The sequence below is a fragment of the Penicillium canescens genome, assembly GCF_028828765.1.
Source record: "Penicillium canescens strain IBT 15451 chromosome Unknown utg000002l_segment0_segment0, whole genome shotgun sequence".
Taxonomy (NCBI): domain Eukaryota; kingdom Fungi; phylum Ascomycota; class Eurotiomycetes; order Eurotiales; family Aspergillaceae; genus Penicillium; species Penicillium canescens.
The window spans coordinates 654167-666611 of record NW_026703964.1 but is presented as its reverse complement, the minus strand read 5'-3'; the positions used below and the strand labels follow the sequence as shown (position 1 = coordinate 666611).

Below are 12445 nucleotides of genomic sequence, written 5' to 3'. Positions count from 1 at the left end.
GAGACTGTCGCATCCTAGTTCCTACAATCCGAGGTCTTAGGATTTTCAATGCAGAGTGGCTAAAATACACATCCGAGAGAATTATCTACGCGTCCATTATGATTTATACGTGACACGGGCTTGTCGCACTGACTATCTTTATATATTTCACTGGACAGTTGCAAGGGAGGCTGTTTGCCGATGCACAGGTAATCTCGCGCTGAAAAGAAATATATATATCCCTCGGACAAAATCAAAAGGGATGAGCACCAACTCTCTCATATGAGACAATAGGTTGACTTCAATTTAGTTTCCTTTCACAGGGAGAATTTATACTTAACCTATGAACATATAGCCTACCAGATCCGTGGTTACAACAATGTATTACACAGTAGTGTGCCAGTGTTACTTTGTGCAGTTCTGCGTAGTCCTGATGTTAGTGACGTTGATAAATTTGGGACAATAGAAAGAGGCTCTTCTTCCATTTATTTAGAATCTCGCAGTAGTGTCCTCATGCGCCAAACACACCGCTGACAACATGTTGTCATTCCTAAGCTGCTTCTTGAAAATGCGGAGACAGGCCAGAAAATGGCCCGAGATCGAAGGCTAGCATTAATCTTTAGCCAGCCTTGTCTGGCTTGCTTCAGCTAACTTATATTGTAATTAGATTCTGTGATCCTGTCTGAAAAGGAGCTGCCGTGGGTTTCTTCCGAGAATACCCTCATGATGCAGGGATTCGAATGGCATGTACCGGCCGACCAACTTCATTGGCAACGCCTCCGCAAGGCGATACCAGACCTCAAGGATATCGGAATTGACAACATCTGGATTCCTCCTGGCTGTAAGGGGATGGATCCGACAGGGACTGGATATGATATTTATGATTTGTACGATCTCGGCGAATTTGACCAGAAGGGAAACAGGGCGACGCGATGGGGTCCAAAGGAGGACTTGGAGGATCTGGTCTACACTGCGCAGGAAAGGAGCATTGGGATTTATTGGGATACAGTGTTGAACCAGAAAGCTGGAGCCGACTCAACCGAACGTTTTGCAGCGGTCAAGGTTGACCCAGAAGGTATGACTAGTCCCCCAGAAAGGATTCCAGTGTCTATACCAACGCCGACATCATGCTAGATAGAAATACGGAGGTTTCTCAGCCCGAGATCATTGATGGCTGGGTTGGCTTTGGTTTTCCCGGCCGCGGTTGCAAGTACAGTTCGATGAAATACCACTGGCAGCATTTCACCGGTGTGGACTGGGACCAGAAACACAAAGAGCATTCGATATATAAAACACTAGGTCAGAACAAGACTTGGGCAAAGGATGTGAGCGATGAATACGGTAACTATGATTACCTGATGTTCGCCAATCTCGATCACTCCCATCCAGAAGTTCGAGCTGATATTCTGAGATGGGGGAGTGGCTCGGCACCGAGTTGCCAATAAGTGGAATGCGAATAGACGCAGCTAAACACTACTCCGCATCTTTCCAAAAAGAGTTCGTCAATCATCTGCGCAACACAGTCGGTACTAATTATGTTTTGATGGGGGAATACTGGAGGGGAGAAGTTGATCTGCTTTTGGGTTACCTCAGATTCATGGAGTACGAGGTGTCTTTGTTCGACGTGCCACTCCTTGGGCGGTTTGCTGCTATTTCAAAGATGGCTGGTGGGGATTTGCGGAAGATTTTCAAGGGAAGTTTGGTGGAACGGAGCCCGAAACATGCAGTAGTAAGACTCCATCAAGACGTGAAGATTGATTATATCTAACCTGTGCCAAACTTTCAGACATTTGTCGGGAATCATGATACAGTATGCTACCACCATTTCATAGATTATTCGAACGCAGCTGACATTTACCAAGCAACCTGGCCAATCATTAGAGGTAATATGTCCTCAATCAGCGGCGCTTTCGCATTGACAAGATTCAGAACCCGGCTGATGGCTTTTGCAGACTATCATTGCACCATTCTTCAAGCCACTGGCATATTCATTGATACTTCTTCGTGCGCAGGGTCAACCTTGTGTCTTTTATGGTGACCTATATGGAATCAAAGGTGGACCCGAGCCCCAGTACGGCTCATCTTGTCACGGAAGGCTTCCAATTCTTACTCGTGCACGAAAGCTGTATGCACACGGGGAGCAGCGAGACTACTTTAACAGACGAAACTGCATCGGTCAGTATCTCTTCTTACCATTCAATGGTCTTGATCTCTTACAAAACGTTCAGGATTTGTTAGATATGGCAACTATAGACATCCGTTTGGCCTTGCTTGTATTCTTAGCAATGGCTCCTCTTCATATAAGCGCATGTTCATTGGGCTCAAACATGCTGGCGAGATGTGGACCGACATCTTGGAGTGGCGGGATGAAACAGTCTTGATCGATCGGTCCGGGCATGGAATTTTCCCGGTCGCTGCTATGAGTGTAAGTGTCTGGGTCAACTCGAGAGCGAAAGGGAGACGTCATCTTCATCGTCCTTTGTGAGTTTCGAGTTTTTGCCGACATGTTGATCTAATTATCGGAATGCTAATAATCGACAAATTACAGCAATGAGAATATATACGCTCTGTGATGGCTCAAGCGAGACAGAGCTAAATCTCATGTATAGACAATCATTGTCATTAATATCTAATTGTCGTTGCTTGCGAGGCAAGTTGCGAATGTATTCATACAAGTCTCGTTCCTGGGTAAGGATACTGGCAATATCGAAAGTCCGGTTATGGTTCTCTGTCCTAGACTTCACACTGGATGTTATATGTGGTTTTATTTTGTTATGATTTCGAGTCGATAGCGGTAGACAATAGGTCTGCTCTCTACTCAAGTCACGTAGGTGCGTAGACTTGATGAATTCTCATTTGGCCCCTTGTTCAGGTTTGAAAAACCCAGCACCTAGCACTTATTATGCTATGGACCACTAATCAATATCGATGCTTTGGAGTAGAAGAGGTTCTCACAGAAGTGTATTAAGATCGGCCAGAAGTCCGAACGCGTCGGGACGCAACCGGGAATGAGGCCGGAGAATTCTGGCTTGGCATGGTTTGCCGATTCCAGCCCAACAAACAAACGGGCTGCACAAAGGCTTGCATCCACAATAACCAAGAGATAGGTATAGATATATATATATATATATATGTGTGTGTGTGTGTATATACCCGGCAATTTCCAAAAACAGCGCTGTTGTTCACCAGCTGTGGACCCGTGTCGGACACTATGCCGATACACCCAAAGCTGTGCGGAACACCCCGTTCCCGATCATTCCCCAGCATTGGCGTCCCCCCGCTACAGGGGGATTCCTGTTAAGAGTTGGTTATGGCTCAATTTGGCCAACTAGTCCCCCGCTTACTATATCATGGGAACGGATGCTCGCTTACGTCTTGTCCATTAGTCCTAAGTGACATGACAGGGAAACTCCTAGTGCGATTATCGATCTAAGACCGATCGATTGATCAGCAGGCTCTAACCCCTCATCACGAATTGAAGCATTCGGGACAAGTGATCAGATGCATGCGGTCAAGAGAAATTTGCGTCAAATTTTTGCTGGCTTCACCCTAGCCGTCTGCGTTTGTTTTATCGCAAACAACCCATGATGACCTATCTAGGCCATGCCTGTTGGTGTATTGTGCGAGTTGTCATGTGGTAATGCATATAGTAGCATCCCAAGTTGCCACTTGGGAAATCCACGAAATCTTGGCTTCTGTTTTGCGCCCAAAAGTCGGGGAAGAAGCCGTCCTAACCGAGCCAGATCTCTTACTTGGCTGATCAGCACCACCAGATACCCAATTAGACTGGGGAAGCTAGACCCTTTCTCATTGTATTAACCAGAACAGTTTCGCACGCAGACTCCATTTGTCAAACCTAGGGCGTCGAGGCAGAACCTGCCTGACGGATGTGGATACCGAATCCACATGAAGGCCATTCTAATTTGTCTGACTCAAGCATGAACTGGGTCCCTGTGGGGGTAGGTTTTTTTCGACTTTGAGCCTTTATAATTCTTGTGTCCCGCCTGGATCTTCGTTTAGCCTACACATCACCAACCTGATGGGCGAGCTAAGGTCACCACAATGCCGGACCACTTTACCGCCGAAGAGAACATGCAAGAGGCCATGTCAACGACAGGTCAGTCCCTCCTTTGTATTATAGGGGTCAAAGTACTGAAGTGGTGCATAGAGGACGTAGAGGTGCCATCCAATGAGTCACAGCACAGTTCACGCGAATCTGAGGACCAACATTCAGAAGTCAATCATGAGCCTATTCAGGAACGATATGAAAACCCTTCGTACTCTCGGTTTCGTCGTGTGGCTTCCAAAACAATTGTTTCTTTCGGACAGAATGACCCAGAAAATCCCGTGAATTGGGGAAGAGTATGTTTATCAAGTGTTTCATCAGAACTTTAACGGGTTTCTAATATTCCCAACAGAGAAGAAAGTTCTTGGTCCTCGCGTCTGGTGTCATGCAGGTCATGAACAGCACGATCGGCTCATCGATCTGTAGCAACGCCATCCCACAGATCGCCGAGGAATTTAATATCACCAACCAAGCAGCTCTAGTGTTGCCAATTTCTATCTTTCTCATCGGTTACATTTTGGGACCTTTACTGTGGGGTCCCAGCTCTGAGTACTTCGGGCGGAAGCCACCTTTGCTTATAGCTTATTGTGGCTTCATGATCTTCACGCTGGCATGTGCGGTTGCAGATTCATATACCTCGTTGCTCATATTCCGGTTACTCAACGGTATGGTAGCCTCGGCGCCTATTGCCACTGTCGGTGGATTGTTTGCGGACGTCCATGATGATCCCACGCTTCGAGGTCGATTGATGGCTTATTTTATGGCCGTAAGTTCTTTCACATCCTGACTACGCATAGTTTGTCTGAGATTGAAAGCTAACTTCTGTATAGTGCACAACCTTTGGACCCATCATCGGACCCTGGGTATCGGGTTTTGTTGCTGTCGTTAGCTGGCGATGGTGTTTCTGGATCGGACTAATTTGCTCGGGGGCGACTCTCCCATTGGTCATCTTCATGCCAGAAACCTATGGACCGGTGATCCTGAAGCGTCGTGCGCACAAACTACGCAAAGATACTGGCAACTCGAGCATTGTCTCGCCGTTGGACGTGGAAAGCCACAACCTACAAGAAATGTTCCTCATCACGATATCACGACCTTTCCGTATGATTATGCACGAGTATATCGTTTCTCTGAGTTCCTTGTATCTCGCGCTTGCATACGCGATTTTCTACCTCTATTTCGAGGCTTACCCTATCATTTTCCAAGGTCGGTGATCTATGCCGAGTACTATTTGAAGTTACGTTTTGGCGACGAGTCCTAACTTTCTCTCGCAGGCATTTACAAAATGAGCCCTGGTGTCTCTGGTCTAATGTTTCTGCCAAGTAAGTTTTTACAATTTACCCCAAACCAGGAAATGATTATTGACCTACTTGTAATAGTCGGCATCGGCGCCATCCTTGCATGCGGAGTTTTTCTATGGTACGATGGCTATCTAGCGCGAGCCAAAGCCCGCAACGCCGAATGGGCCTTCATCGAAGAATACCGAAGACTTCCCCTCGCCTGCATCGGAGGACCTCTTTATGTAATCTCTCTGTTCTGGGTAGGATGGACATCCTCACCAAACATCCACTGGGTTGTACCCTTCCTCTCCGGAATCCCCTTCGGAATGGGATATCTCCTCATTTTCATGGCAATGCTCAACTATCTTACGGACGCCTACGAAACCCTTTCCGCTAGCGCACAATCTGCTGCAAGCTGCACGCGAAGTATTCTGGGAGCCGTGATTCCTCTGGCTGCCAAGCCAATGTTCGACCGTCTCGGCGTGGCCTGGGCTTGCAGTCTTATTGCATTCCTCAGTCTGGTTGTCTCCATTATCCCCTTTGCCTTTATCCGATATGGTGACCGGATTAGAGCTAATAGCAAGTTCTGCCAGGAACTCAAGCGCCTTAAGGAGGTCGAACGACTAGAGTTGGAAAGAGAGGAGCGTCTTGCTAGTGGCTCTAACGAGCTTAAATCTGTCCCATCGTGCAATACCGGTGGTTCGATGACGAGGATTGATACTGCCCGGAGCCACGCAGACAAGGCATCGATCATTTGTTAATTCGATAGCAGTTTTCGTTTCTCACTTATACCTCCAGAACTCATTGTTGGCCTGTCCGTCTTATTTGGAACACGGCAACAGGTCTTTGCTTCGATATGTTATCATCATTTTGGCGATTCAAAAGTTTTGACATTTTATCATGAGGCGATACGCACAACATACTTATTCTCTAATGTTTACGAAAATAGAAGCTTGATGAGTTGCATCAGGAAAGTCGATCCGGAAGCATGTGCAGGTGTTTAAATCATCTTTTCTTTTTTCCATGATCGCAAGTTCCCTACATTTGATGTATTTGGGCACACTACATACCATCCACACATCGTAGTATCGCATCAGGCAAGGGTCGCGCACTAATGATATTGACTTGAACTTCGCTATCTCCGAACTTATCTATTCTAGCGCACCCTCTGTACATACTTGTCCTTCATTATATTACTCCCTCTTCAACCCAACCTTTCCAACCTTGCGCAATCCCCAGGCTCCAACACCACATGCCGCCACCATCAACCCGAAACAGGTCCAGAACACAGCTCTATAGCCGGTCATCAGTGCTTCCGCAGAACCTTTGTTTGAATACGCGGAACTCTGAGTGACACCCGCGGAGATGATGGCAAAGATGGTTAATCCAATAGATGTTCCAAACTGCGCGATCGTGTTAAATACGGCGCCAGCAAGACCCTGCGTCTTAGGAGTGAACGCGTCGGTAATAATGAGGTTCGCAACCGTGAAAATAACTATTTGTGGATTGTCAGTGGATTCTCAAAGGGCAAGACGAAAAAAAGCCTACCATCTGCCGAAAGAGGACCAAGCAGCATAGCCCAGAACGCGCAATACCACCACGACCAACTCGGATTAATTATAGCCATCAGGAGTGGGGATCCAGCACTCAGTACTGTGCTGACAAGCACCAGATGATTTGCATGCAAGCGATGAACGAGAAGTCCGGTACCCACGTTGAGGATGATGCCAATGACTATGTTTGGTAAGAACCGAAGTGCAGCCTGGAAGGCAGATAGGTTCTGCACCTCTTGGAAGCTGTACTCCGTAATTCAGCGGTTAGAAGTATAATTCCCAGGCGACGTTGATCAGAACTTACAAAAGACTGAGAATAGTTTCCATTCCGTTCAAGACTGCCCAGGACAGCAGAACCATAATACAGACGGAAGCAAAGGCTGTGTTTTTCCACAGAGAGTTTGGGATCAGGGCGGGCTTGCCGTTTTTCTCTCGCCAATTCATCCAGGCCCAAAATACAGGGATCATAATACCAGCAGCACAGAGCAAGACGATATTTTCAGGTGTGCTAATGTTGGACGGGCTATCCGTGATGGTGCTGTAAACCGAGTTAATTGAATCAACCTGATCGGACCAATAACAATAAAAGGTAAACTTACGCAAACACATAGGAAATTATGCCTAAGCAAGCGCTCGACAAGAAAATTCCAATCCAGTCGATCTCAGAACGAAATCTGTGCCAAGAGATAGGTCCTCGCTCTGCATCCTTTGGCAACTTGAAAAAGTTCAAAATCGCAAGGATCAAGGCAGCCCCTGCACAGAGATAGTAACCAAATCTCCAGCCTAGAGACGTAGCCTGGAAAAGGCCACCAAGCACAAGTCCACCTGAAAATCCCAGGGGCTGTCCGAGTCCAAGACAAGCAAATCCGATATTTCGACGTTTTCCAGTCGGCATGGAATCTGTCAAGATGCTAAAAGCCGTCGGAAGGCACATAGATGTTGCGATGCCTTGGAGTGTGCGGAAGAGAATCATTTGGATGCCAGTCTGGGCTACACCACATGCAAGAATAAATGACCCTAGAAGGAAACAGCCGATTATGTTTATCATTCGGTTGCCTATTAAGTCCGCTATGGAGCCTGCGAGCAGGAGGCAGCATCCATTTGCAAGACTGAAATTGGTTAGATATTTCTCAGTGGAAATTGGGAGCGGAAACCCACGAGTAGACTGAGGCTGGCCTAAAGCAAGTCGAATGTTGGTTAGACTAAGTGGAAAATTGGGTTTCATATGAACAACAATATGATAATGTCACTCACCAAAGCAATAGGTTATCCGGTAAGTCTAAGTCGGCAGCGATGGTGGGCAGTCCAACGGTCAATAGTCCACCACTCATGCTCCCGACAAAAGTAATGCCGGAGAGGGTAGTAATTAAGATCACCGCATTGCTCCGAGAAAGATCTCTGGGTCGGTCATCATAAACGTGCTCGGTAGACGGCTCTTCGTCCGGCGAATGACGCACTAAATATGCTTCTAGGGACTCGCGGAGTTGTGTATCTAGCATGGAAGGTTGGTTTAATTCATCGAGTTCCACGCCCACTGTTCGAGCTTCGGTGTGCACTTTTGTTTGAGACATTTCATCAGTCCGGTGTTGAAAATGAGGGATGTGGTGGCTAGCTCTGATCCTTAGTTCCAGGTAGCTAACAGGACATTAGGTATAAGATTATATTCGAGATTCAAATTTGAAAATGAAGTCAACCTCAAGAATCGAAACTCGGGTCATTAGTCAGTGCGCCCTGGGAGTGACATGGCGGGGCCCGAATCCCTGACGTGCGCCAATCATGAATTGGACGGGACACTGAGGAATAATTAATCTGTGTTATTTTATCTGAGTATTGACCTCGCGCGAAAAAAAAATTGCAAGCAAAATCAAAGTATTGGGGAAGGAAACGCCTTCATGCACAGTGACGGAGTTAAGGAGATGACGGAGCTTTAAAAGCGATATCCGGAGGCTTAGACTTTTGGTTGCCCAGTAAGCGCTACCTATATAAACCACTTGTGGCCCAGTTACAAAATATACAAGAATAAGGTTCATACATGAACACTCTACCAGAATGTCTACCTGGTCGTGGTCATCTACGGGTAATGAAGTCGTGCACGAATTTGCAGAGAGGATCGAAGGACGGACATGTAAGAGGAATCACTTTCGCCCAACGACATCAACTAATCTCAGATCCAGTTCTAATCACCGGCCCAAGTAACGGAGGAATTGGTGCAGAAACTGCCCTCTGTCTAGCATCCAGATCTCCATCAGCTATCATTCTTGCAGGTCGGGATCGTACCAAAATTCAACCAGTCATCGAAAGGATCACCGAGATCAACCCAAACATCACAGTAACTTTCGTCTCCTTGGATCTAAGTAATCGAAACTCAATAAGGGAAGCCGCTGCAGAAATAAACGGTCAATTCGATCGCATTGATGTTCTCATCAATAATGCCGCCATCATGGCTTGTCCGTATAACACCACCAAAGACGGATTTGAGGTACAATTTGGAACAAATTTCCTCGGTCCCTTCCTCTTTACTGGGCTGCTTCTCCCTAAGCTCCGCGCTGCGGGACCAGGCGCACGTATTGTCAACGTGAGCAGCTCCGCACATCGGTTTGAGGGTATTCGATTCGAAGATCTAAATTTTGAGGTGAGCAACTACCATGAGACTTTTTAAGTGCATCTTTTCTAACGGCGGACCTCTGTCCACTAGGGTGGTACTGCCTATGATACATGGAAAGCATATGGCCAGTCAAAAACAGCATTAATCCTGATGGCCGTCCACCTCGCAAGAAGTATCCCAAGTAGTGAAGTCGCTTCTTTTGCGATTCATCCCGGAAGTAAGTCATAGCAAGGATTCTGCAGGTGCGGATTTAACAGAATTAGGTATTGCATCAGGTCTACAGCGTCATGTCGATTCCGAGTCAATGTCAGATGCTAGAGCAAAGTCACAATCAAGTGCGTTGATATTGTTATCCTGCCGTTATGTGCCATCAGAGCTAGCTGACTCTTCAAGTTCCGGATTTTGAAGTCGCAGAGAGGAAGACGCTTCAACAAGGATGCGCCACTACTTTGGTCGCTGCTCTGGATCCAGCCCTTGAAGGTCATTATATATCTGGAGTCTAACCTGGTTCGAGCTACTAACAAAGTTGTCATCTTAGAACTGTCGGGCTCATATCTCAGTGATTGTCAACTGAAGAATCCAGCGAATCATGCTTGCGGAGCAGAGACTGCCGATAGGCTGTGGCATCTAGGCGAACGTCTCCTTGGGGAAGAATTCAATTTGTAAAGCCGGATGACATTGCAAGGGGCACAAATTTACGTCATGGCGCTTGGTAATATCCAGCTGAAGGCCACTTGTTCAAGTTAGAGAATTAAATGTACATTCTGAGATTTAGTACGACTTTCATTCTTGTCATTTTCTTCCAGGTCCATGTCGCTATGACATGCGAAACAAGTACCTCACATACAGGGGCCAAAACAAACCAGATCCAGGAATTTCGAGCCATCAACTGTCGAACAACGTCATACTCCGTCGAGGCAAACAAGTGAGCAAGACAAGTTTCCACATTCGACATGGCTTATGATCCGACGAATCAGCTAGATCCAATTTGACAGATACATCAGACACAACGTGACTACCAAGAACGTGGCTGATAGAAAGGCAATACTCTTGCGTACGGCAGCCTAACAAGGCCATCAGCTCAAGACTAATTTTCCCCATACAAACCTCTTACCTCCTCCCTTGCTGCCCCTATTACCGCTTTAGATAATTACAGATTCGTACGAAAGCTATTCTTCTATAGTGACATATTAGCAAATGTTTCAACACCATTGGACAGACCGTTTTCGAGACAGTTTTCTAGACCATTTTTAGACCGCCCTAGCCGTACGGGATACCTATATACAGCGCCCTAAACAATAACTTACACCTTTACGTGGTGCTCAGTATCAGTAGCCTTAATGATGAAACCAAGCAAGTCGACTGTATTGGTATGTATAGCGGTGGCAGAATTAGTTTTGAGTGATGGCCTTGTCAGACTGCCGTACTTGTGCCACCACCCGTGAACATTCTAGGAATAGCTGACAGATACCCCTACGTGGCTTATTTCACGAATGATCTGATGCAGATTTGTGGCTTTACCCTTTTATCCCTAAAAGACGCCCCAGGCGATACTAATGTAAGGAACGCTAGCCTTACGAAAAAAAAAACAAATACAGTATACCCAGCGCCGAACGGCAGGCAACCTCAGCCAATCAAGGAACGCGGACGGCCTCCCTCTCGGTCCAAACTGCCTTTCCGACGGATGCAATTGCCGTCATTCAGTGAGAGGGATTGCGTCGAGGCAGCTGATCTCACCGTCTGTGCGCAGTTGAAAGAATTGGAAATCGTTAGAATTTACGGACTTGATGGGGGCGATTAACACCCGTTGACAGGGTTGACTTGCATTGATCTCCACTCTAATCGTCAGTGCCAGGGCCAGGGCTAGGATCAGGGATAGGAGTCGAGGCTAGGATCGGGTAGAGGTCCAGACCCTGCCCAGAAAGGAAGACTTGGACACGGTAATGCAGAGGCATTGATTGGGTGGGGTGGGTGTTTTGGATTCAGAAACGCGTCGAGTAGGAACTACGAAAGGATTATGTATTTGGATGCCTTTTCTGCCTTTTCTGGTCCTGAATAAAATGCGCAAACAAATCGTGTCAATTCCAAGTAGCGGTGGCAAATATCTTTTATACATTGCAGATCGATTCAATTGACCCTAGATATGGTGGTCTGTGTTTCAATATGTGACGGGCATTAGCGTGGCTATGACGAGGAGGCGAAAAAGGGCAAAATAGAAAATAGACTAATCATAATAATAATCATCATAGCCTTTCAATCCAAAACAACAGAAAATCGATAGGGAATGCACCGAAAAAAGACATGTAAGACATAGCGGCAATCGCGCTTTGCGCGAAAGGGGGATAAGCGGTTGCAGCGGGAGCCCCAGAGCTGTGGAGTGTATGGCGTGTTCTGGGCCTGGTGATCCCAGGGTGGGACAAATAGTGGCAATTCTATTCCAGTCAATGGTGATTTACAATTTTGGGCTATTTCCTGTTTCCAAGTTTTCGTGGTGTCCGACCGGGACTTAGTATAGAATGTAGACGTATTAAATGTGTTAGCCGAACGCAATTGCATCTCAAACAGGTCAAACAGAAGTAATAAGATTCATTCCGGTATCTTTAGATCGGGGCCGCGGAAGTGAAGGGCACTGGGCCGTTGGAGAACAGCCCCTTAGAGCCCCCCACCTCCAGGGCTGTGATACGTCAGCCCATTCCATGTGCCCATCGATTTAGTTTGGTGACGGTGTGATGTGCACCTGAGCTAGATCAGGCCCCGAGCCAGTCAGCTCAAGTATCCCCGAAGGCGCGGGTGCTGCGGGCGATCAACAGGAGCTGGACCTGCGTGACTCAGATCAAACATTCGCTCCCTTCAGCCTTTGGGTACATACATTGGCAAGCGCGTCGCGCGGTACGAATCATGTGCTGGGAATTACTTCCTCCGAGGGTATCCGGGGCCTAATTTTGCCTTTAACATGTTGGCA

At 46.9% G+C, this 12445-nt stretch overlaps 4 protein-coding genes across 4 annotated transcripts; 3 read left to right on the top strand and 1 right to left on the bottom strand.

The window, feature by feature from the left end:
• Nucleotides 1-705: 705 nt before the first annotated feature.
• N7446_001432 (alpha-amylase) lies at nt 706-2552 on the top strand (the record flags this gene model as incomplete). The annotated part of the gene is made up of 8 exons (XM_058510181.1): nt 706-1054; nt 1114-1370; nt 1391-1708; nt 1766-1789; nt 1842-1862; nt 1932-2212; nt 2263-2460; nt 2528-2552. 8 exons carry the CDS (start codon nt 706-708, stop codon nt 2550-2552), a joined length of 1473 nt encoding a protein of 490 aa, XP_058375717.1.
• Nucleotides 2553-4041: 1489 nt separating this feature from the next.
• N7446_001431 (MFS transporter) lies at nt 4042-6086 on the top strand (the record flags this gene model as incomplete). The annotated part of the gene is made up of 6 exons (XM_058510180.1): nt 4042-4096; nt 4148-4341; nt 4398-4811; nt 4876-5251; nt 5320-5367; nt 5425-6086. 6 exons carry the CDS (start codon nt 4042-4044, stop codon nt 6084-6086), a joined length of 1749 nt encoding a protein of 582 aa, XP_058375716.1.
• A 432-nt stretch (nt 6087-6518) lies between these two features.
• On the bottom strand, nt 6519-8449 carry N7446_001430 (uncharacterized protein; the record flags this gene model as incomplete). Its single annotated transcript, XM_058510179.1, has 6 exons — nt 6519-6820; nt 6874-7121; nt 7183-7416; nt 7478-7987; nt 8037-8054; nt 8133-8449. 6 exons carry the CDS (start codon nt 8447-8449, stop codon nt 6519-6521), a joined length of 1629 nt encoding a protein of 542 aa, XP_058375715.1.
• A 478-nt stretch (nt 8450-8927) lies between these two features.
• On the top strand, nt 8928-10165 carry N7446_001429 (SDR family oxidoreductase; the record flags this gene model as incomplete). Its single annotated transcript, XM_058510178.1, has 6 exons — nt 8928-9003; nt 9053-9510; nt 9574-9700; nt 9747-9818; nt 9877-9963; nt 10022-10165. The coding sequence occupies 6 exons, from the start codon at nt 8928-8930 to the stop codon at nt 10147-10149; spliced, it is 948 nt and encodes a 315-aa protein (XP_058375714.1). The 3' UTR covers nt 10150-10165.
• Between the last annotated feature and the right edge of the window lie 2280 nt (nt 10166-12445).